The sequence below is a fragment of the Schistocerca cancellata genome, chromosome 2, assembly GCF_023864275.1.
Source record: "Schistocerca cancellata isolate TAMUIC-IGC-003103 chromosome 2, iqSchCanc2.1, whole genome shotgun sequence".
In the NCBI taxonomy this organism is placed as follows: Eukaryota; Metazoa; Arthropoda; class Insecta; order Orthoptera; family Acrididae; genus Schistocerca; species Schistocerca cancellata.
Genome location: NC_064627.1, coordinates 585,948,447 through 585,974,663, shown reverse-complemented (window position 1 = coordinate 585,974,663; position 26,217 = coordinate 585,948,447). Strand labels below are relative to the sequence as shown.

At 44.8% G+C, this 26,217-nt stretch overlaps 1 protein-coding gene across 1 annotated transcript in view; it reads left to right on the top strand.

Annotated features, from left to right (window-relative positions):
• LOC126156694 (putative SLC9B1-like protein SLC9B1P1) overlaps positions 1–26,217 on the top strand; it is a 110,055-nt gene that overhangs the window by 43,557 nt on the left and 40,281 nt on the right. Inside the window, exons 4-6 of the mRNA XM_049916327.1 lie at positions 7,676–7,972; positions 13,092–13,274; positions 21,443–21,618. Coding sequence (XP_049772284.1) covers positions 7,676–7,972; positions 13,092–13,274; positions 21,443–21,618 — 656 coding nt within the window. The remainder of the gene's footprint in view (positions 1–7,675; positions 7,973–13,091; positions 13,275–21,442; positions 21,619–26,217) is intronic.

Here is a 26,217-nt window from a genome sequence, read left to right as displayed (position 1 = left end):
GCACCTCGCTCACCTTCCTGTCTCACAAGCTTGTGCGCCAAGTGCTATGCTACATAGACTGATCAGGGATGTAGTGGATGATTTTGGAAACCAGAGAAAGAGAAATTCTGATTTTGAGTGGTGATAGCATGGAAAAGTCAAGGGGTTGGGGGTGTAGGCAGGGCACCGCCACGTAACATACACTTGCTACCAACGTATCAACATTGGCAATGTTGCATTTTCTCACTCCTGTAATGAAGTGGGCCAGACTAGCAAAAGAGAGGTGGTGGGAGAACACAAAGAGCTTTGTGCTCCTGCCATGCCGTGCCAGTGGTGCGAAACTGTTTAAAATGGTGATCATAATAAAATGTGGAGATTGATAGAATACCATCATCTCTACATCTCCAATGCAAATTTTGGGTGTGCCCGTGATCTAGTGGTAAGCGTCGCGAATTCTAAACTTATAGTCGCGTGTTCGCGTCCAACGACTTTTTTTTTTTTTTTTTTTTTTTACCACATTTCGGCCATCGTCTAAAGTTATGAGTCTGATTGAACATCGAAGATAATTCACTTCACATTCTACCCACCAGCAATAACAAGTACTTCCAGAAACAATTCCGCAGGACAGCTCGTGGCTGCGTCGCGATAAGAACAGCTTACGCTCGAGCGTTTCCTCGCGTTGCAGCGGCTACCGGCCACCGGCCAGACGCCACCCGCCGCCTGAAATCCGGCGCCGCCCATGTGAACGCGGCGCGACGCTGTCAGTGTATGTATCAACTGTCATTTTCGAATTTGAAGTTCTAGTTATCATTTTGCTGTTAAGCATTGGATTTTGCATACTTGAAATTCATGAACTACAGTTAAACGTCGTAAAATTGTGTCGCAAGTGGAAAAAGGTGTAACATCTGCAACACAATATTTACTTTTGGTATAACAGAGGAGTGAATGCAGAGGAGGCAGCTAGAAAGATTTGAACTGTGTGTGGAGCGAGTGCTTTCGGGAAAAATAAGCCAGGAAAAGATATTCTTGTTTCAACGAAGATCGTTCTGGCATGAATGATGTTCCACATTAAGGAAGTCTCGACTACTGATACGTGTGATGGATTACCATTTAACCGTCATGCGACATTTGCATTCAACAGGCAAAGTTCAGAAGTCTGGTGTAGGAGTACTGCATGCTCTAATTCGAAACAACAAAAATCAACGGAGTGACTATTATTTAACGTCATCAGGCCGCTCATTCAGCATTTCTATGCAGTACTGTTACTGGTGACGAGTTATGATGCCTTTATCGTTAAATTCCTAAGAAGAAACGAAAAGTTGAGCCCCACCAAAAGACGTAAACTCGAGCAAAGAGTAGTGTGAACATAATATTTTATATCTGATAGCTCCAAAAGTGTGTTTTCGCTACGAATTCTGCCCCAAGGGGTGTGTGCAACACAGCTGGAATTTGTTGCCATCAACTGAGACACCTTGCGGTCGTAGTGTAAGAAAATCGACCGACAAAACTACATCACGTGTGCTACTGCATGATAAGGCACTCTGTTGATTTGAGAAACAAAACTATCCAGGAGATTGATAGGAAAGTCATCTCTCAGGCACTTGTGTTGATAGGAAAGTCCTCTCTCAATCACTTGTCCCTCTCATCATATACTCGTAAAATTTTGCATTTCCCGCTCTTGATCGATCAACCGTGAAGGCAATTCATTGGTAGACGAAAATGCTCTTCAGCCTACACTGATTTAATGACATCGTTTTTTGTAAACTACTTTAGGAGTGTCAGATTGTTTTAGATATCGTGAATGAAAATCCTGCTGCTGATTAATTTCTCTTTGATGCTTACTATTGCATTCAGTAAACTAATGGAAAACGCAGTTAAAATATTCACTGTACTAATACAAATTAAATTCAGCTTACTCGGAAACATCACGAGGGCAGTCTGTCTTAATAAAGCATTAAGCATCTGTATGACGATTGAGCATATTTTAACACGAATTAATAGGATTTTACCGACTTTTGACTTCGAAAATATCTGTGTTTACTTCATGTCCTGTATCATTCGCAAGTATTATGAAAATGTGGCTGATCATATATGAAATTACGTATTCACAACAACCAAAATATGTCGGAAGAAAACAAAAGTGGCATTATGAATTTTGCAGTACCGTAAGGTTTTCGTTCTAACACTAAGGGGTACTTAAAATAGCAAGACGAATTTTGCTCGTGCTTTGTATTACGATTCCCTTATTATGTTTGTATCTGCCTGCTTGTAGCTCTGCTACAAAAGAATTAATAATCTGGCTTTCAGCGAGTCTCGAAAGGCGAACAGAGGCAGTGTGTACCTGACAGGCAAGCACGTTACCTAGGAGATAGCGAATAGGTGCGGTGTGTTTGACTTATTTATTGGCTCAGTAGCGGCTATGGCAGATAAATGGCAACATAAGAGGCGAGAGTAGTTGTATTTCCCGTGTGGAACGACTTTCGTTGACTCAAAAGGATTAAGTGATATCCTTATCTCACATCTGAAGAGAAAATCACTCACATTATTTAACTGAAATGGCACGATAATATCAAGTGAATTTAGCACGATAGTTCTGTGTCATGAAGAAGGTAACTCTTCGGTCACAGAGCTGCCAAGCCGGCCGCGGTGGTCTAGCGGTTCTAAGCGCTCAGTCCGGAGCCGCGCGACTGCTACGGTCGCAGGTTCGAATCCTGCCTCGGGCATGGATGTGTGTGATGTCCTTAGGTTAGTTAGGTTTAATTAGTTCTAAGTTCTAGGGGACTGATGCCCTCAGATGTTAAGTCCCATAGTGCTCAGAGCCATTTGAACCATTTTTTTAGAGCTGCCAAATATATTCTGCGCTGTTGCCAAATTTCAGTGATACTGCCAGGAAGGATACCAGCTGATGTGTTCTGTGAGTAACCACGGAAGTGACTATAGCTTCGTCTCCAAGTTGTGGGTGGCAAGGGCCGCAATATCCTCATTATATGTCAATGAGTCTTATTCTCATTTCTGTAACTAGGTTTAGGGGCTAGAGTGTTATTACTTGTAATACATCGATGCACTGAGTGCAAACTAAATGTTATAAATTGATAACTTCGACAATTATTTGCGTTTTACTGTCTTAATTGGACCGAAACCTTGAAAGCGTTTCATCAGACGCGATTCACAATTTTGGAGCTTCTCCAGTGGTTGAATTGGCAACGTATCTTTGCTGTACAATATTGTTATTGAGATCACTGTCATTGGCACATCTGCCAGAAGACCGGCATGGCCTGACTTCTTGTTGTCATCTTTTCTGACGGATATTCTGCCTTTGCTCGGAACGTGAAGACTTAAAGTGAATTCGAATATTCCATATGGCGAAATTCTGATATTTCTTTTCCTCCAGCTCTAACATTCTGAAAACAGTTACAGTAAGCGGCAGAAAAGCGCCTGTGAAGCAACAATTAATAATGCAGTCATAAAGGTTTCCGACGTCATTATGGCCGCTCGACGGGAATTAACAGATTTTGAACGCGGAATGGTAGTTGGAGCTAGATGCATGGGACATTCCATTTCGGAAATCGTTATGGAATTCAGTGTTCCAAGGTCCGCAGTGCCAAGAGAATGCTGAGAATACCAAATTTCAGTACTCTCACCACGGGCAACGCAGCGGAGTTTATGTAAAGTTGTCAGACAAGCAACACTGCGTGAGTAACCGCAGGAATCAATGTGGGACGTACGACGAACGTATCCGTTCAAATGGCTCTGAGCACTATGGGACTCAACATCTTAGGTCATAAGTCCCCTAGAACTTAGAACTACTTAAACCTAACTAACCTAAGGACAGCACACACACCCATGCCCGAGGCAGGATTCGAACCCGCGACCGTAGCAGTCCCGCGGTTCCGGACTGCAGCGCCAGAACCGCTAGACCACCGCGGCCGGCGCACGTATCCGTTGGGGCAGTGCTGCGACATGGTGGGCTATGGCAGCAGACGGCCGACACGAGTGCCTTTGATAACGGCACGACATCGCCTGCAGCGTCTCTTCTGGATTCTGAGTATGTTGCTTGCATCCTAGACGACTGGAAAACCGTGTATTGGTCGGATGAGTTCCGACTTCATTTTGTAAGAGCTGATGGTTAGCGTTTTAGTGTGGAGCAGACCCCACGAAGTTATGGACCAAAATTGTCAACAAGACACTGTGTAAGCTGGTGGTGGCTCCATAGCCGTGTGGGCTGTGTTTATATGGAATGGACTGGATTTTCTGGTCCATTTGAGCCGATCATTGACTGGAAGTGGGTAAGTTCGGCAACTTGAAGACAATTTACCGCCATTCACTGACTTGTTCCCAAACAACGATGGAATTTTTATGGATGGAAGTACTTCATGTCACTGTGAAATACTCCCTATTAAACACACCGCTATTGACTAATGGATTATAGCTTAATAGTTTCAGATAGTTTGACCGTGTGCAACTGATAAAGGCAGTTCGGTTAATACTTGCACGGGAGTTGTTTCCTACCAAATTCAACAAAGATAATTAGGGTGTCAGGTAGCAATAATCGGTACATACTTTGTTATTAATGTTCTATGTCTTTTGTCTGAACAGCACGAATGAGGCAGTTACTCACTTTGTCTGACAAGGTAATAACGGTTAACTCATCACAGGTCGCCTATTAATGTCGTCACACGCCAGTATTCTTCATGTGGCACTGAATACACAGTCCTTACTGCAATCCAAATTTGGGTGTCCGGCGCGGTTGCCGCGTGATAACGGTGCACAAAACAACACTTAAACACATCAAACAAATCACTCAATTAACGCCATTTAGCCGGCCGGTGTGGCCGAGCGGTTCTAGGTGCTACAGTCTGGAACCGCGCGACCGCTACGGTCGCAGGTTCGAATCCTGCCTCGGGCATGGATGTGTGTGATGTCCTTAGGTTAGTTAGGTTTAAGTAGTTCTAAGTTCTAGGGGACTGATGACCTCCGCTGTTAAGTCTCACAGTGCTCAGAGCCATTTGAACCATTTTTTGAACGCCACTTACGTATTGGCTGGAGGTCAGATCCACGGCTTTGGGTGAAACACAACAGTGAATACTCTCTGGCGCACAGGACGCTCCACTACCGATAGTACCTGTTGGCCGTCGAATGGCGCTAGCTGCGCAGCATTTGTGCACCGCCGCCGTCAGTGTCAGCCAGTTTGCCGTGGCATACGGAGCTCCATCGCAGTCTTTAACACTGGTAGCATGCCGCGACAGCGTGGACGTGAACCGTATGTGCAGTTGACGGACTTTGAGCGAGGGCGTATAGTGGGCATGCGGGAGGCCGGGTGGACGTACCGCCGAATTGCTCAACACGTGGGGCGTGAGGTCTCCACAGTACATCGATGTTGTCGCCAGTGGTCGGCGGAAGGTGCACGTGCCCGTCGACCTGGGACCGGACCGCAGCGACGCACGGATGCACGCCAAGACCGTAGGATCCTACGCAGTGCCGTAGGGGACCGCACCGCCACTTCCCAGCAAATTAGGGACACTGTTGCTCCTGGGGTATCGGCGAGGACCATTCGCAACCGTCTCCATGAAGCTGAGCTACGGTCCCGCACACCGTTAGGCCGTCTTCCGCTCACGCCCCAACATCGTGCAGCCCGCCTCCAGTGGTGTTGCGACAGGCGTGAATGGAGGGACGAATGGAGACGTGTCGTCTTCAGCGATGAGAGTCACTTCTGCCTTGGTGCCAATGATGGTCGTATGCGTGTTTGGCGCCGTGCAGGTGAGCGCCACAATCAGGACTGCATACGACCGAGGCACACAGGGCCAACACTCGGCATCATGGTGTGGGGAGCGATCTCCTACACTGGCCGTACACCACTGGTGATCGTCGAGGGGACACTGAATAGTGCACGGTACATCCAAACCGTCATCGAACCCATCGTTCTACCATTCCTAGACCGGCAAGGGAACTTGCTGTTCCAACAGGACAATGCACGTCCGCATGTATCCCGTGCCACCCAACGTGCTCTAGAAGGTGTAAGTCAACTACCCTGGCCAGCAAGATCTCCGGATCTGTCCCCCATTGAGCATGTTTGGGACTGGATGAAGCGTCGTCTCACGCGGTCTGCACGTCCAGCACGAACGCTGGTCCAACTGAGGCGCCAGGTGGAAATGGCATGGCAAGCCGTTCCACAGGACTACATCCAGCATCTCTACGATCGTCTCCATGGGAGAATAGCAGCCTGCATTGCTGCGAAAGGTGGATATACACTGTACTAGTGCCGACATTGTGCATGCTCTGTTGCCTGTGTCTATGTGCCTGTGGTTCTGTCAGTGTGATCATGTGATGTATCTGACCCCAGGAATGTGTCAATAAAGTTTCCCCTTCCTGGGACAATGAATTCACGGTGTTCTTATTTCAATTTCCAGGAGTATATATATATATATATAATATTTTTTATTTTTTATTTATCAGGATGATTCTTTCTCTCAGGGATATTGTCTTTTCTTATCACTTTTACTTACGTGCATAAGTAAATATGAAACTGGTTCTTGAGGGGCTTCAGTTATTCATGTACCAACTTTAGATTTTGAAAGTGATGACTGAAATATAGTTGCCGTTAACTGAATTGAACTGAATTTCGATTGTTTCCGTGGAGTGGCGAAGATAAAAGTTACTGAACTCATGGAATCTGTATAGTTTAAAAACATGAACTTTAACGTAGATTAATTATCTGTTGCAATGTAAAAAGGTTCTTATAACGAAATCTCTCGCATTTACAGTTACCGTTAACACTTTGAAAAATAAATTAATATTTCGGCGCGTAATGGCCGACCAGAGGCTGCATCGGAAGATGAGCTTCTCGCAGCGCAAATTACTGAAAAAATGCTTATTAAAAATAATTAGCCACTGCGAGCATTTGAGGTGACAACTATTACAAAGAAATTCATTTTGTAATAATAATAAGTTTATTTTAGCAATAAATACGAATAACTTACATAAAATATGTGTATCCGCTCAATGGCTGCCTTCCGTATAGCGAAACAAAACAGTGTGTGTCGTACCACAAAATACGTCCTTCCTCCTCGGCCGTACAATCGCGTCTCTTTCGACCCTTTTTTATTTTCATAGACGTTAAATAAAGATGCTATCGCTGGATATCAGTTGTTTCAAGAACATTAACTATATCTTTTACACTAATTATATTCATAAAATACGTAAACTACGATTTACAAACGCTAAAAATGGCAATATTTATGTGAGGTACCGTCACATATCCGATGACTTTTGTCACATTACCATCAGTGTAGAACGAAGTGTGGACATTCGTCGAGAGGCGACACACGGCACTGAGTGTTACAGTGCTACTTTTAGTTGTTACTGGTGACTTAAACTTTTCTTTAGAACAGCGAAAATGATACGTAACTTCCGCGGCAGTGTGAACGCAGTAAAATAGCGTATCCTCGGTATCTGTGCAGTGCACTTGTGACTAAAATAACAGATAGGCCCTACATACTGACAACTTGTTATTTGGAAAACTGTGACTTTTCAGTCACTTGTGATTTGTACAGTTATGTGATTTCTTGCCCATCCGAAGTGCACAGTCTCTCGCGTGCACTTGTTTGAAGTAGACAGTAATCACGTGACGTAGTTAGTTCCCCCTGCAGCCAGGCCTGCGGTTCACTTTGTGTGCTGAGACGAGCTGGCGATGCGGCAGGCTGAAGCTGTGCGAGCAGCGGTGGTGCGCGCGGCTGGTGCGCGGCCTGTCGCTGTCTCTGCTGCTGGGCGCGGCGTGGCTGCTGCTGGTGGCCGAGGCGGGCGCGGCGGCGCTGCCCCCTGGCGGCCCGCTGTACGCGCTCGCGCTGCTGCTGGCCGCCTCGCAGCTGGCCGCGCTCGCCGTCGCCTGCCTGCGCCTGCCGCCGCTGCTGGGCTCGCTCTTCGCCGGGCTGCTGCTGCGCAACGTGGGCGCCGTCCAGCCCCAGGGCGTCTACACGCTCATCGCCGCCATCGTCAGGTAAGCAGCGCTTTACTCATATACTCCCCTGCCGCTAGCTTCTTTTTGAGGTCACTACTAACCTAGTTTTAGGTGGCCTGCCACGATTTCTTGCTATCTGAAAACCTCTTCGCGCGACATCCCCAGTTTCACTCATCACGATAAACAGTGCTGTATCCAAGAGGACGCGATCAATCCACTGCACACTGGGTGGGTATGCCACATACCATCAGCTGTGCCAATATTTTTCCAAGCTCGGCAGATCACGCAGGGAACCATGAGAAGAGTCTTGCATCACGTCCATCGGTTGATACAAAAGACCCCTGAGTGGCTGTGATGATCAATACGACGGCAGGTAGACCATTATCTGAACGTGCACTATTCCCAGGCCACACGTCTACACTATTGGCAACTAAAATTGCTACACCACGAAGATCACGTGCTACAGACGCGAAATTTAACCGACAGGAAGAAGATGCTGTGATCTGCAAGTGAGTAGCTTTTCAGAGCATTCACACAAGGTTGGCGCCGGTGGTGACACCTACAAATGCTGACGTGAGGAAAGTTTCCAACCGATTTCTCATACACAAACAGCAGTTGACCGGCGTTGCCTGGTGAAACGTTGTATTGATTCCTCGTGTAAGGAGGAGAAATGCGTACCATCGCGTTTCCGACTTTGATAAAGGTCGGATTGTAGCCTATCGCGATTGCGGTTTATCGTATCACGACATTGCTGCTCGCGTTGGTCGAGATCCAATGACTGTTAGCAGAATATGGAATCGGATATTCTGGAGGGTAATACGGAACACCGTGATGGATGCCAACGGCCTCGTATCACTAGCAGTCGAGATGACAGGCATCTTATCTGCATGGCTGTAACGGATCGTGCAGCCACGTCAACAGATGGGGACGTTTGCAAGACTCAACGACGAACCTGGGTGCACGAATGGCAAAACGTCATTTTTTCGGATGAATCCAGGTTCTGTTTACAGCATCATGATGGTCGTGTCCATGTTTGGCGACATCGCGGTGAACGCACATTGGAAGCGTGTATTCGTCATCGCCATACTGGCGTATCACCCGGCGTGATGGTGTGGGGTGCCATTGGTTATACGTCTCGGTCACCTCTTGTTCGCATTGACGGCGCTTTGAACAGTGGACGCTACATTTCAGATGTGTTACGACCAGTGGCTCTACCCTTCATTCGCCGGCCGCCGTGGCCGTGCGGTTCTGGCGCTGCAGTCCGGAACCGCGGGACTGCTACGGTCGCAGGTTCGAATCCTGCCTCGGGCATGGGTGTGTGTGGTGTCCTTAGGTTAGTTAGGTTTAAGTAGTTCTAAGTTCTAGGGGACTTATGACCTAAGATGTTGAGTCCCATAGTGCTCAGAGCCATTTGAACCGTACCCTTCATTCGATCCCTGCGAAACCCTACATTTCAGCAGGATAATGCACGATCGCATGTTGCAGGTCCTGTAAGGGCCGTTCTGGATACAGAAAATGTTCGACTGCTGCCCTGGCCAGCACATTCTCCAGATCTCTCACCAATAGAAAACGTCTGGTCAATGGTGGCCGAGAACTGGCTCGTCACAATACGCCAGTCACTACTCTTGATGAACTGTGGTATCGTGTTGAAGCTGAATGGGTAGCTGTACCTGTACACGTCATCCAAGCTCTGTTTGACCCAATTCCCAGGTGTATCAAGGCCGTTATTACGGCCAGAGATGGTTGCTTTGGGTACTGATTTCTCAGGATCTATGCACCCAAACTGCATGAAAATGTAATCACATGTCAGTTCTAGTATAATATATTTGTCCAATGAATACCCGTTTATCATCTGCATTTCTTCTTTCTGTAGCAATTTTAATGGCCAGTCGTGTATTGTCCCAGATAAATGATTCGAAAGGACCTATCATGGGGCTGTGAGTCTGGGTGGTCCTATAGTCATACTGCGCACCACGCCGTTCGTAAGGATACCAACATTGCCTGTAGTTGGCGGCTATGGATACAGGAAGGCACATATGCCCAACATGTGGGATCTGGATGTCCAACACGAATGGCAAGGAGGGGGCACTAAAGGATTGTCTGTCACATGAGAGTGGATCCAATGGCAATGATAGGGGCCATTCAGCAGCTGTGCCAGCCAGAATGACAGCAGGTAGCATCAACAGAGCATCACCTGAACGTGTACTATACAACATCCCTTAATTACTAGTACCCTTGGCAGGCAGTTGCATGATGCAAAGTTGGCCACATGCCAACCGTCAGAAAGCCTGCCATTTACACACCCACAGCGTCGCTCCCGTCTGTCCAGATGTCGGTAAGGGCGGACATGGGGCCCAGCAGTCTGGCAGTGGGTCGTCTTCTGTCTCGGAGACGAAAACCATTGGGTCCCTGTCTTGACGGGCAGTGGAGAGCAGCTTGTGGTGTCCCATCACACATGCCACCAGCCTGGTGTGATGGTGTGTGGAGTTATTCTATAGTGCATGTCGACCGTTAGTGTTCTCAGTGAGCTCTGTGTCAGCTGCAAATTACTTGGATGAGGTCCTGTAACCAGTAACCTTGCTGTTCGCGAACGCCCAAGAAGTTTCGAATCCTGCCTCGGGCATGGACGTGTGTGAGGTTGTTAGGTTAGTTAGGTTTAAATAGTTCTAAGTCTAGGGGACTGATGTCCTCAGATGTTAAGTCCCATAGTGCTTAGAGGCATTTGAACCATTTTTAGATGTGACTGTGTCAGGTAGCACATCACTAATAACCCGTTCGAACATTAAACGACTGTTTTTCCCTTGTGTTTTGATTCATAGTGGTTACAGCGCCAGCGTGAACGTGTCAATCCAACCTGGCAGGGATCCCAAACACTACAGCAGTACACCGCATTAACTCAAAATTTCAGACGTTTAGAGCAAGCTGCTATTCATCACACCAAACAGAAATTCTATCCAAGTCGTGTGGCATCCTCGTACAGCCGCTCGAAGATGACAGTTCCCTGTACACTACAGCGTCATCAGGAAACAGCCGCAGATTGCTACTCACGCTAACCGTTCGATCGTTTATGTAGAGGGTGGACCAGAACTCGTTTGACAAACTTTCCAAGCTGGTAGTATGGATCAAAACAAGAGAAAAATATCTAGTGAAAAAGGGGTGTAAAATGCGCACCTTAAGAGCTATCGGCACTTCCTCAGTAGCAGTGATGCGTTTCACATTGGCAAAGATGAACGAGTGGTCATATCTCTTAAGGGATGACCTTTAGAGTCCTTATTTACTTGACTTTTTGTCTTGTTTTGGCCCGTACTACCAACTTTTAAAAAAATCAAAAGATGGAAAGCAAAGAGCTTTCAGTAGAAGCTATGCGTTATAGAGCCAATGTCTGTATGACATTTATCTTGTTTTGGTCCACACTACCAGTCTGTCAATGGAGTTTTGGTTCACCCTGTATATAGACTAGTCCTGACAATATACTTGGTGGTCCATTGATCGTGACCGGGCCAAATATCTCAAGAAATAAGCGTCAAACGAAAAAACTACAAAGAACGAAACTTGTCTAGCTTGAAGGGGGAAACCGGATGGCGCTATGGTTGGCCCGCTAGATGGCGCTGCCATAGGTCAAACGGATATGAACTGCGTTTTTTAAAATAGGAACCCCCATTTTTATTACATATTCGTGTAGTACGTAAAGAAATATGAATGTTTTAGTTGGACCACTTTTTTCGATTTGTGATTAATGGCGCTGTAATAGTCACAAACATATGGCACACAATACGCACATTAGTATCAGAAAAATTGCGCGAGAATCGGGAATCTCAAAAAATTCGGTGTTGAGAATGCTACATCAACATCGATTGCATCCGTACCATGTTTCTATGCACCAGGAATTGCATGGCGACGACTTTGAACGTCGTGTGTAGTTCTGCCACTGGGCACAAGAGAAATTACGGGACGATGACGGATTTTTTGCACGCGTTCTATTTAGCGACGAAGCTTCATTCACCAACAGCGGTAACGTAAACCGGCATAATAAGCACTATTGGGCAACGGAAAATCCACGATGGCTACGACAAGTAGAACATCAGCGATCTTGGCGAGTTAATGTATGGTGCGGCATTATGGGAGGAAGGATAATTGGCCCCCATTTTATCGATGGCAATCTAAATGGTGCAATGTATGCTGATTTCCTACGTAGTGTTCTACCGATGTTACTACAAGATGTTTCACTGCATGACAGAATGGTGATGTACTTCCAACATCATTGATGTCCGGCACATAGCTCGCGTGTGGTTGAAGCGGTATTGAATAACATATTTCATGACTGGTAGATTGGTCGTCGAAGCACCGCACGTTCACCGGATCTGGCGTCCCCGGATTTCTTTCTGTGGGGAAAGTTGGAGGATATTTGCTATCGTGATCCAACTACAACGCCTGACAATATGCGTCAGCGCATTGTCAATGCATGTGCGAACATTACGGAAGGCGAACTACTCGCTGTTGAGAGGAAGGTCGTTACACGTATTGCCAAATTGAGGTTGCCGGACATCATTATGAGCATTTATTGCATTAATGTGGTATTTACAGGTAATCACGCTGTAACAGCATGCGTTCTCAGAAATGATAAGTTCACAAAGGCGCATGTATCACATTGGAACAACCGAAATAAAATGTTCAAACGTATCTACGTTCTGTATTTTAATTTAAAATACCTACCTGTTACTAACTGTTCGTCTAAAATTGTGAGCCATATGTTCGTACTATTACAGCGCCATCTGTCACAAAGCGAAAAAAGTGCTCCAACTAAAACATTCATATTTCATTACATACTACACGAATATGTAATTAAAAATGGGGGTTCATATTTAAAAAAAAAACGCGGTTGATATCCGTTTGACCTATGGCAGCGCCATCTAGTGGGCCAACCATAGCGCCATCTGGTTTCCCCCTTGAAGCTAGACGAGTTTCGTACTTTGTAGTTTTTTCGTTTGATGCTTATTTCGTGATATATTTGGCCAGGTCACTATCAATGGACCACCATGTATATCGCGTGGATTGGCTGCTTTTTTGTCTTTGGCACGAACACGGGAAATCCACTGACCTAAGCGTCGTGCCCCCCCCCCCCCTGCCTTTCTGTGACAAGAGTGCGCGGTGTGTGCAGGAAGGCGGCGCTGACGGTGATCATGATGCGGGCCGGCCTGGGTCTGGAGGCGGGCGCGCTGCGGCGCCTGAGCGGTGTGGTGGCGCGGCTGGCGCTGGTGCCGTCCATCACCGAGGCGGGCACCCTCGCCGTCGCCACCTACTGCCTGCTCTCGCTGCCCTGGCTCTGGGGGCTGCTGCTCGGGTGAGCTCAGCGTCACACTGTTTTGCTGCAATCGAAATATGTAGAACTTGTAGACAAACCAGACCGCATAAAGACTTCTCCAACTGTATGTTGTTGTTGCTGTCGTCGTCTCAGTCCGAAGACTAGTTAGATGCAGTTCTCCATGCTACTCTATCCTGGCTAAGTCTGTTCATCTACGAATAACAGTTGCAACCCACATCCATTTCAACCTGCTCACTGTACCCAAAGTCCCCTTTTGCTGTCTTATTTCCCAATCTAAGTCCTGCACCATACCCTGATTTAATTCCAGATAATAGAAAAAGGCATAGAATTTTTGCTCTTGCTCTAGTACACACACACACACACACACCCGCCGGCCGGGGTGGCTGAGCGGTTCTAGGGGCTACAGTCTGGAACCGCGCGACCGCTACGGTCACAGGTTCGAATCCTGCCTCGGGCATGGATGTGTGTGATGTCCTTAGGTTAGCTAGGTTTAAGTAGTTCTAAGTTCTAGGGGACTGATGACCTCAGAAATTAAGTCCCATAGTGCTCAGAGCCATTTGAACACACACACACACACACACACACACACACACACACACACACATTGCTCGCGCTCGTGCGTGTTTACTCTTTCTTTCTTTCTTTCTTTCTCTCTCTCTCTCTCTCTCTCTCTCTCTCTCTCTCTGTGTGTGTGTGTGTGTGGAGGGGTGTATTCACAGAGACCAGCAGACTGCGAGGTCGTTCAAGTGTAACCACTCTTTAACGTGACAAGTACCTGGTGTTAGCTGCATGATGAAATACAGCGATTAGAAGTTGGTGTGTACACCATACGTCCGACAGTGTGTTACCGGCACACAGCAGTGCAGGGACGGTGTCTATTAGTGTGGAACTCAATAACACCAAAATTGGAGAACGAATAAATAGACAAATCTGCTCTTTGCAGATGAATCTTACTTGAATTTGCAGGATAAATTTCTCAGCTTTCGTCTGGAGGGAAAGTCATATGTGATACATTATCAGAAAACACTACTGACAGACGGGGCAGGGAGTCGGGTGCAGCAAGTATTATGTTTGGTAGGTGCCTCGAGCATCGTATGTTTGTTGGTTACCAATGGCATACTGTTAACGAAGAAAGGTGCTGCTACCACATGGGCGATTTTTCAGATGTGTAGTTGATCCAGAATTCCTCTTCCTAGACGATAGTGCCCACACGTAAACAGCAGCTCCACCAAGTGAATTTCTCGCAGATGAAAATATTCTCCATATTACCTGCTCAAAGAGGACTCTAGAGCTGAAACCTATACAGCATGTGAGGAAATGCAGAGCGACAGAATTTCCCCTGGTGAAGTGAACGGCAGCTCTCTTCAAATGTGCACGGATGCTAGTTAACTCTCTTAAGAAAAGAAAGATCACGGTAGTATCTGATTACAAGATTGGTGGTGAACATCGGGAAAACATCACATAATTTAAATATTCCAGCATAACACCAAGAAGAGATATGGATTGAGTTGAACACGTAAAATCAGTATTAAGGAATGTGAGAGGAACACTTAGATGTATCAGAACGGTTTTCTGGATAGTGAACTGCATCTGTAAAGAAAAACCACATAGAGCACTTTTCGTGTTTGGATTCATTATCGTGTAGGCGCGACAACAAAATCAAACGAATTATCTGGACAGGTCGGTGTAGTGCGTGCGAGAATGTACCTCAGATTCTCGCGAAATTTGAAAGGAAAACCTTTAGAAAAAAGGTGACTTTGTTCTCGCGAAACCCTATTGGGTAAGTTTAGAGAACTTCCTTTTCGAAGACGACTGTGCGACCATTCTGTTGTTGCCAATGCATTTTTCCCAGAGGCATCATGAAAATGTGACGAGAGAGAATAGAGCGTCTATAGAGTCGTATAGCTGGACAGTTTCTCAGTACACGAATGGGTTACGACAGAAAATAACTAATATTGATAAGAAGTACTCACCACCACGCACTGTCTTTACGCTGATGTAGAATGCACTCGGGAAAGGCACCCGTCAGCTACCAGCAATGACCTCAAATTTCTTCACCAATAGAAACAAATTTCTTGAATCATCTCATTGAATCTCTAGCATGTTTGACGACTAGGGACAGCCGTCTTCCCAAATAGTTGCTTTGTTGTGGTTGATGAGATTTTTCTAGATTTATCAGTCAAAATAACATGTATCGTCAGTTTCAGACCTTTTTAAGTGCTTTTTGATGCTTCTGACTACTAAATATATCGTGATACTGCTTTACCTATTTCTTAAACATCTTTACAACTAGTTGAGTAAATATACTTTCATTTCTTGGTGAAGCTTAGTTTTTGAAGCCTTAGCGCTGATCTACTTCGATTCTGAATGCTGATTCATGTTTCGTGGCGGTCTTTGTTCAACTTCTGTACAGAGTCACACCGAGATATGTTGGGAAGTTCATTTTAGAGAAGAGCGATGTTCCTCAAAATTTCTCCAATGTCACTTTCGGATACACGACCTATATCCTCCGTGTTCCAGCTCTGAGTCTCAGGTACTCTGCTATAAGAATATAATGCTCCGGCGAGACTTAATAGTGCCCTGTCAGGAAGGTTGACGAAGGACTAAGTTACAACATGTAGATGAAACTGGGACAATAATGTCTAAGCATACCGATTGGCTCCTTACACTCAGCCACATTCACTCACATTAATACGGAACCATGTACTTGTCCGAGAATCTACTACAATACGAAGCAATTCTTTGCTTCCAGTTCACAAACTTTTCGGAGATGTGAACAGAGCCTCTTCATACTTATAAACCACGAAACGATTTGCAACAACTTTAATATCATCTTGTTGCAGAAAAAGCAATGGGTAAGGAACCTCACAGGTCCACAACCTTCCCTCCGTAACAGAAAGGCCCAGTTTTGACTTATTTATTCTTACTCTCCTGGCCCACAAACCACAGTCGCTTTTTGCTCTTGCCAAGTAGCCTTCTCCACAACGCTCTGTCCTTGGCCTTTCCTTACCTTGCTCCAAGTTCATTGTATCTGAAAATCCTTGACCATCTTGTCTCTCCATCTTATTTGCGGCGTGCAAAAAAGATCTTCGTCCTTCGGGTTTCTTGACACTGCTTCAGTATTGATCCCTCCTCTCTTCTATAGATTTGGCGGGCCCATCCCAGTCTCCTTGTCTTGGCTTCTGCAACAACATGTGGTTAATTATATATCACCCTGACTCCCTGTTATTTCTTCTTTGCTGTTCTTCTCCCTCACAGACTAGTCCAAATATTTTTTACAGGATTTTATTTTGAAATACATTTATCTTTCTCTCTGCGTGCGTATGCATTCTCCATATTTCTGCATCTCATAGTAATACTAGTCTGATTATACGAGGACTTGCTGAAAAGAAATGCTTCCAAAGCTTTTTGAATGCAAAAAAATTTATTAACATTCTACATCTTTATTCTTCATGTCTACATATTTCTTTCTCAACGTAATCGCCCTGGCAACAAACACATTTCTCTCAACAAGAGACCAGTTTGTTGATACTGCCCTCACTGTAGAATGTTTGACTTTGTTGACGGAGCCGCAACCACATCTTTGCTTGCACCATTTCATCACTATCAAGTGAAGTTCTCGAATGTGTTCCTTAACATTTGAACACGAAGAAAATCGGATGAGGCCAAGTCGGGAATGTACGGAGGATGCCGACTGGAGTGGCCGTGCGGTTTTAGGCGCTACAGTTTGGAGCCGAGCGACCGCTGCGGTCGCAGGTTCGAATCCTGTCTCGGGCATGGATGTGTGTGATGTCCTTAGGTTAGTTAGGTTTAAGTAGTTCTAAGTTCTAGGCGACTGTTGACGTCAGATGTTAAGTCGCATAGTGCTCAGAGCCATTTGAACCACTTTTTAACGGAGGATGATCGATGACAGTGAACCAAAGGCGTCGGATTGTTGCAGACTTTGCAGCGCTCGTGTGCGGTCTGGAATTGTCATGCTGAAGGAGGATACTCCGTATGTGGACGAATTCGTGGTTTCAGTTTCTCACGCATCGACATAGTTACGTCGTTACGAACCGCCATGCTACACGTTACTATTGGGAGCCCTCTAGCGGCAGAGGGCTGCAAGTATTTAGACATGAAAAATAAAGACGAAGAATCTTAGTAACATTTCCTTAATTTTAAAAAAGCTTTAAGAGATTTCACATGACAAAATCGGACATATTACTTCTCAGCAAGCCCTTGTAGTTTTATATGTCCATATTTTGGTCCCGCTTGAAAAGATTTTGAATGACAATAGCTTATTGAGTGTATATGACACTCTGGATGCGGCTTGATCCTCGCTTCTATTTCTTGTTTGTCATCAATTCTGTTGTTTACTACCACCCTCAGATATTCAAACTCATCTACTTCTTCAAACATGTAGTTATCAATCTGCAGAGTTTCCTGCTTTTTCGTATCTTAAGTTCGATTTAGACCAGAAAATATGGACTAGCCCAGCAGCCGTCGAACTTTCTTACTCAGGAACCAGTATTGACATTGTGGGGTGGCACACTCGTGCCGACGTTATTAGTACTTGGTTATCTACATAAATTAGTATGTTACAAGACTCCAATAGATTAGTTGTATAGTAAGTGCGCTATATGTTGGCTGCCGGACAACAAGGTACTGATCGCTAAAAGCCGACACCGTTCGGAATACTTCGTGTCGACTGTTCCCCGTGTAAGATTGCTACTACCCTCAGCGACCCCAAAGTTTTGATACCTTAATTGCCTGACGAAGTGTGGTAGTTGTTTGTGTGACGAGATGATTAATTGATAAATAACATTACCTGTACTTACATTTAAATACTTTGTGCCGTATGAGACAGGATCATAAATGTCAGTTTTCTTCAAAATGGTTCAAATGGCTCTGAGCACTATGGGACTTAACTTCTGTGGTCCCCTAGAACTTAGAACTACTTAAACCTAACTAACCTAAGGACATCACACACATCCATGCCCGAGGCACGATTCGAACCTGCGACCGTAGCAGTCCCGCGGTTCCGGACTGCGCGCCTAGAACCACTAGACCACCGCGGCCGGCCAGTTTTCTCCTATTCTCATTGCACTGTATTAGAACAGCCTTAATTTATTTTCATATTGGTGGCTACAAATATGTACCACGTTTGAATATGATCATCTCTGTAATGCACGTTCATAAACCCGTGCTATTTTCGTTTGAAATTTATGCCGTAGCAGCTGATAGGTACGAGACAAACACGGAGTTATTACCTCTGGAAGGCAATAAAACATCCACCCTCTTACACCCACGAAACCGGCAATGGCCGCGCCACCTACCCCTCTGCCCCCGAGATAAGCTGCCAACTTAGCTCATTGCCCAATTCACCAACTTCAATTAAAATTAAGTACATCTGAAAAAGTTACTCTCAATTTTTTGTTACTGGGCGTAAAACTATACCTTTAAGAAGCTCTTAACGTTAGTTGCCATATTTTTATTCAGCTGTTAGTTGTTGGATGCATATTATTGTAAAATAGGGCTAAGGTGCGCGTGGCGCACGAATATCTTATTCGGACCGCATGCGGCCCGTGGGCCGCAGCTTGACGACCATTGGATTAAACTTAACAGAATAACAAAAAGCCAAGGCAGATATGTGGGCTCATTATGCCGATGCCGGAAAGCACCTTCGCCAGAATGTCAGTGTGAATTTAAAAGACAGCCATTACAGCAGAACGCCCTTTATGGCCAACTATCAGTCTTCTCTACAGCGAACAAAAATACCGTTGGATATTCAGAGTGGAGAGAAACAACCTGGTAGAAAGGTCAGAGTGCGGTACAGGACGTCGAATAGATGAAAAGTTTGCGAGTAATCGCAGGCTGGAAGTGCACAGCTGTGGGATTATTATTGTAAAACGACAGCCAGTCAACGAGATTCGTGCGGAAGTGTGTGCATTCAAACAGACATGCCCCAGCCAATATGTTATGCTAAAGAGTGTTGTTATCAATTGCATTAGTTGAAAATAAGGGTTTCAGGAAAGACAACATTTTCCGACTGCGCGGAAGAATATATTTATTCATCAAAATCTCTTTTTTTTGTTCTTTTTTGTTTTTTAAGTGACATGTCACCACGAACTGCGTCGCTGCATCGTTCTCTTAAAAGTGAGCTGTCACTTGAAAAGAGTATAAAAAGCCGAAATCGCGATTGTGGTGGACAAATAATTTTTTTACACTCTAGGTGGAAAATGTTGTACTTCAAAAAAATATTACAGGCGTGTGGACACAATTAAACAGGAGAAAACGGTTTCAAATGAATGGTCAGAGCTAGACAATCTTTAAACTGCTAAACTATGGCTGTTATCTTAGACTCGAACTTTCTTATACGTTTACAGGTAAAGTTTGAGTATTAAAAAACTACGCTAGAATACGTCAGGTCATTAATCTGTTCAGATGATAAGCTGTAGCGTAAAAAAACGAACTGCAGTAAGCTAGTCGACATCTAGTACTGTAACGCGCAATGTTATTAATAAAGAAATGTAAATCCACATGTTTTACATTTTGTTAATGCACAGACAGCATGAGTGAGTACTTCTTCTGATAAGTACAGTCCATCAGTAAGTGTAACTAAGAGAAGTATCAAAACAAACGTTTCTAACACCCTTTTTCTTCAGATCCCATTTTTGGAACAAATGCTCGAAATTCCTGCCTCCAGTATTGCTAAAAATTTGGCATTATCAAAGAAATGCTGGCCCACTCTCTCGAAAATTCCCGCCATGTTGCATATGCCTAATTCTCGAAGCTTCAAAAATTATCGATACTGGCTCTCGTTTTATGGGTGTTGAGTCACAGTGCTTCATTTTCGAACTATGCTCATCTGGAAAATTTTGGTCGATCCTGCGTGTCCTGCTTATGCCCTGACGCAGTTTTCAGGTTGTTTTCCTACACTCCGTATACAAAATTCGTTTGTTTGTGGTATTCGTTATAAAGTCATTTTGTTTTACGTTTTAAATCTTACAATTGGTTCATGAACAGTTCTTTGTATTCTGTCGGGACGGTTCCTTTGAAGGAGCACCGCCGATTTCCATCCTCATCTTCGAAACTATTCGAGTTTCTGCTCTGTCTCTAATGACCTCTATGTCGGCGGCACGTCAGCTCTAATCTTCCTTCCCTTGTTGTGTCTTTAATATATGATTATATAGAATTTGGAATACAGTACGCTAACCAAATACGAGGGTATGCTAAAATGTAGTACCTCCGAATTTTTTATTCAGTTCTCAATATCGATTGAGAAACTAAATGTCACGCATATTACTTGGTCGTCTTTCCCGCTTCGCTGAGACTAGCTGCAACCCTCTGCCGCCAGAGAGCTCCGAATTGTAGTGTGTGACGTAACTACGTCGGTACTCTCAGAAACCCGAAAGCATGATTTCGAAGAGTTCGCCCACACATGGAGCAGCCATAAAAGGCACCAGCGTTACGACTTCTGCTACAATCCGACGCCTGGGGTTCACTGTCATCTACCATCCTCCGTAATGTCCAGACTTGACTCCATGCTATTTTCATCTGTTTCAAAACTTAAAGAACACCTTCAAGGACTTCTCTTTCATAGTAATGAAGCGGTGCAAGCAGAGGTGAGGTTGTGTGTGGCTTCGTCAACGAAGTCAGACATTCTAAAAAAAAAAAAAAAAAAAAAAAAAAAAAAAAAAAGGCTCTGAGCACTATGGGACTCAACATCTTAGGTCATCAGTGCCCTAGAACTTAGAACTACTTAAACCTAACCAACACATCACTCACATTCATGCCTGAGGCAGGATTCGAACCTGCGACCGTAGCAGTCACGCGGTTCCGGACTGAAGCGCCTAGAACCGCACGGCCATCGCGGCCAGCAGACAGTCTACAACGGCGGTATCAACAAACTGGTCTCTCATTGGGACAGACGTGTTCGTCGTCGCCAAGATGATTTTGTTGAGAAATAAATATGTGGACATGAGGAATAAAGATGTAGTATGTAATGAAGTTTTTTTGTTTAAAAGGATTTAACAGTTTTCACATTAAAAATTTGGTGGAATTACATTTTACTTTGTCCTCGTAAAATCAATATTCCATGAGCTCGAGTAGAGCAGCCTCACCGAGCTACGTGTTAGTGTTGTTAGCAGAAACAGACGTGGGTGTTACAGCGACGTGCTCTGACAGGCGTCGTCTGTTGCCAGAGCGGCGATGGCGGCGGTGTCGCCCGCGGTCGTCATCCCGTGCCTCTTCGCGCTGCAGGAGCGCGGCTACGGCACCAAGAAGGGCATCCCCACGCTGGTGGTGGCGGCCGCCAGCGTCGACGACATCTTCGCCGTCTCCATCTTTGGAATAATGATCAACGTCATCTTCTCTGAAGGTACGACCGCCTCCGCTCTCACTACTGCTATGTTTTGCCATCGCAACAGGAAACTCCGCACGCCTGCGTCTCTCGTCCTCACTTCACCGCAGACGACATTCAAAGTTTCATGAACTGTTAGAAAAAATCAACACATGTTGGAACAAACAGAGGAAGAAACCAAACCCACAATAGAAAAATCCTGACAGACTGAAACTGAATGCTGAACTCTGACTTGAACTCGGACTTTGTCATTGACGGACAGTAGTCGCTCTTACCGACTGAGCTATTGAGGCACAACTCACAGTCAACCACCGCAGCACTACTTCTTCAGGCGCATATCCAGGATTCGATTCGGCAGGGGGGGGGGGTTACAGTTTCTTATTTTCTTTTCGTCTCTCCCTACCCCCTACCCCCCCCCCCCCCCCCCGCAGTCTACTTTCCATCAACTTTTTTTTTTTTTAAGCGGGTCTCAGATGTCTATAATTTCAGTAGTAGCAACGACAATTCAAGGACAATCTTGTAACATTCTTCTCTTTAATTTTCTGTCTGGCATGCGAGACCATATACGTTCTCTTTATTCCCCCACCAGTCATTTAAGTTCCTGGATTTTGTGGACCATTCTCATTCTCTCAGGCCCATCACCTGCGTACCCCTGTTAACATCATCCTCCCATCTTGTCCGTGGCCTACGTCGGCTCCTTCTGCCTACCACGGATCCTGAGAGTGCTGCTCGCGGTAGTCCTTCCTCTTCCACCTTCATTAGGCGCCCAGCCCACATCAATATTCTATTATTCATCTTCCGTCCAATAGCAGTTTGTGAGTGTAGGCCTGCCAATTCCTAGTTTCTTAATATCGACCATGCGTGTGACTGGGTGTTCCCGTTGGGGCCAAACTTTTTTTTTTTTTTTTTTTTTTTTACATCTTTCTCTAGAAGACAAGCAGTTTTTGTTGATCTGTTTTCCTTAACTTAAATGTTTCAAAAAGACGTATAGCTACTGGTGTAGTCTGATTTTCAAGCTTATCAAAATGATCTACTGTAAAGGACGTCCCGTAAACCGAAAAATGATGTGTTTGCCGCAGCAATCCTTGCCTTGAGCTCAGTTTCCACTCTGTTCTGTTGTTGTTGTTGTGGTCTTCAGTCCTGAGACTGGTTTGATGCAGCTCTCCATGCTGATCTATCCTGTGCAAGCTCCTTCATCTCCCAGTACTTACTGCAACCTACATCCTTCTGAATCTGCTTAGTGTATTCATCTCTTGGTCTCCCTCTACGATTTTTACCCTCCACACTGCCCTCCAATGCTAAATTTGTGATCCCTTGATGCCTCAGGACATGACCTACCAACCGATCCCTTCTTCTAGTCCAGTTGTGCCACAAACTTCTCTTCTCCCCAATCCTATTCAATACCTCTTCATTAGTTACGTGATCTACCCACCTAATCTTCAACATTCTTCTGTAGCACATTTCGAAAGCTTCCATTCTCTTCTTGTCCAAACTATTTATTGTCCATGTTTCACTTCCATACATGGCTACACTCCATACAAATACTTTCAGAAACGACTTCCTGACACTTAAATCTATACTCGATGTTAACAAATTTCTATTCTTCAGAAACGCTTTCCTTGCCATTGCCAGTATACATTTTATATCCTCTCTACGACGACCATCATCAGTTATTTTGCTCCCCAAATAGCAAAACTTCTTTACTACTTTAAGTGTCTCATTTCCTAATGTAATTCCCTCAGCATCACCCGACTTAATTTGACTACATTCCATTATCCTCGTTTTGCTTTTGTGATGTTCATCTTATATCCTCCTTTCAAGACACTGTCCATTCCGTTCAACTGCTCTTCCAAGTCCTTTGCTGTCTCTGACAGAATTACAATGTCATCGGCGAACCTCAAAGTTTTTATTTCTTCTCCCTGGATTTTAATACCTACTCCAAATTTTTCTTTTGTTTCCTTTATTGCTTGCTCAATATACAGATTGAATAACATCGGGGAGAGGCTACAGCCCTGTCTCACTCCCTTCCCAACCACTGTTTCCCTTTCATGCCCCTGAACTCTTATAACTGCCATCTGGTTTCTGTACAAATTATAAATAGCCTTTCGCTCCCTGTATTTTACCCCTGCCACCTTTAGAATTTTAAAGAGAGTATTCCAGTCAACATTGTCAAAAGCTTTCTCTAAGTCTACAAATGCTAGAAACGTAGGTTTGCCTTTCCTTAATCCCACGTCCGGCCATCCTGATTTAGGTTTTCCGTGATTTCCCTAAATCACTCCAGGCAAATGCCGGGATGGTTCCTCTGAAAGGGCACGGCCGACTTCCTTCCCCATCCTTCCCTAATCCGATGAGACCGATGACCACGCTGTCTGGTCTCCTTTTCCAAACCAACCAACCAGCCTTTCCTTAATCTTTCTTCTAAGATAAGTCGTAAGGTCAGTATTGCCTCACGTGTTCCAACATTTCTACGGAATCCAAACTGATCTTCCCCGAGGTCGGCTTCTACCAGATTTTCCATTTGTCTGTAAATAATTCGCGTTAGTATTTTGCAGCTGTGACTTATTAAACTGATAGTTCGGTAATTTTCACATCTGTCAACACCTGCTTTCTTTGGGATTGGAATTATTATATTCTTCTTGAAGTCTGAGGGTATTTCGCCTGTCTCGTACATCTTGCTCGCCAGATGGTAGAGTTTTGTCAGGACTGGCTCTCCCAAGGCCGTCAGTAGTTCTAATGGAATGTTATCTACTCCCGGGGCCTTGTTTCGACTCAGGTCTTTCAGTGCTCTGTCAAACTCTTCACGCAGTATCGTATCTCCCATTTCATCTTCATCTACATCCTCTTCCATTTCCATAATATTGTCCTCAAGTACATCGTCCTTGTATGGACCCTCTATATACTCCTTCCACCTTTCTGCTTTCGCCTCTTTGCTTAGAACTGGGTTTCCATCTGAGCTCTTGATATTCACACAAGTGGCTCTCTTTTCTCCAATGGTCTCTCTAATTTTCCTGTGGGCTGTATCTATCTTACCTCTAGTGAGATAAGCCTCTACATCCTTACATTTGTCCTCTAGCCATGCCTGCTTAGCCATTTTGCACTTCCTGTCGATCTCATTTTTGAGACGTTTGTATTCCTTTTCGCCTGCTTGATTTACTACTTTTTTATATTTTCTCCTTTCATCAATTAAATTCAATATTTCTTCTGTTACCCAAGGATTTCTACTAGCCCTCGTCTTTTTACCTACTTCATCCTCTGGTGCCTTCACTACTTCATCCCATTCATCTTCTACTGTATTTCTTTCCCCCATTCCTTTCAATTATTCCCTTATGCTGTCCCTGAAACTCTGTATAACCTCTGGTTTAGTCAGTTTATCCAGGTCCCATCTCCTTAAATTCCCACCTTTTTGCAATTTCTTCAATTTTAATCTACAGTTCATAACCAATAGATTATGGTCAGAGTCCACATCTGCCCCTCGAAATGTCCTACAATTTAAAACTTGGTTCCTAAATCTCTGTCTAACCATTATATAATCTATCTGATACCTACTAGTATCTCCAGGATTCTTCCATGTATACAACCTTCTCATATGATTCTTGAACCAAGTGTTAGCTATGATTAAGTTATGCTCTGTGCAAAATTTTACCAGACGGCTTTCTCTTTCATTTCTTAGCCCCAATCCATATTCACCTACTATGTTTCCTTCTCTCCCTTTTCCTACTGTCGAATTCCAGTCACCCATGACTATTAAATTTTCGTCTCCCTTTACTACCTGAATAATTTCTTTTATCTCATCATACATTTCTTCAATTTCTTCGTCATCTGCAGAGCTAGTTGGCATATAAACTTGTACTACTGTAGTAGGCATGGGCTTCGTGTCTATCTTGGCCACAATAATGCGTTCACTATGCTGTTTGTAGTAGCTTACTCGCACTCCTATTTTTTTATTCACTATTAAACCTACTCCTGCATTACCCCTATTTGATTTTGTATTTATAACCCTGTATTCACCTGACCAAAAGTGTTGTTCCTCCTGCCACCGAACTTCACTAATTCCCACTATATCTAACTTTAACCTATCCATTTCCCTTTTTAAATTTTCTAACCTACCTGCTCGATTATGGGATGTGACATTCCACGTTCCGATCCGTAGAATGCCAGTTTTCTTTCTCCTGATAACGACGTCCTCTTGAGTAGTCCCCGCCCGGAGATCCGAATGAGGGACTATTTTACCTCCGGAATATTTTACCCAAGAGGACGCTATTATCACTTAACCAGACAGTAAAGCTGCATGCCTTCGGGAAAAATTACGGCTGTAGTTTCCCCTTGCTTTCAGCCGTTCGCAGTACCACAACAGCAAGGCCGTTTTGGTTATTGTTACAAGGCCAGATCAGTTAATCATCCAGACTGTTGCCCCTGCAACTACTGAAAAGGCTGCTGCCCCTATTCAGGAACCACACGTTTGTCTGGCCTCTCAACAGATACCCCTCCATTGTGGTTGCACCTGCGGTACGCCTATCTGTATCGTTGAGGCACGCAAGCCTCCCCACCATCTGCAAGGTTCCTGGTTCATGGGGGGAGGCATTCTGTTCTATTCGCTAAAAATGCTTCCCAGATGTT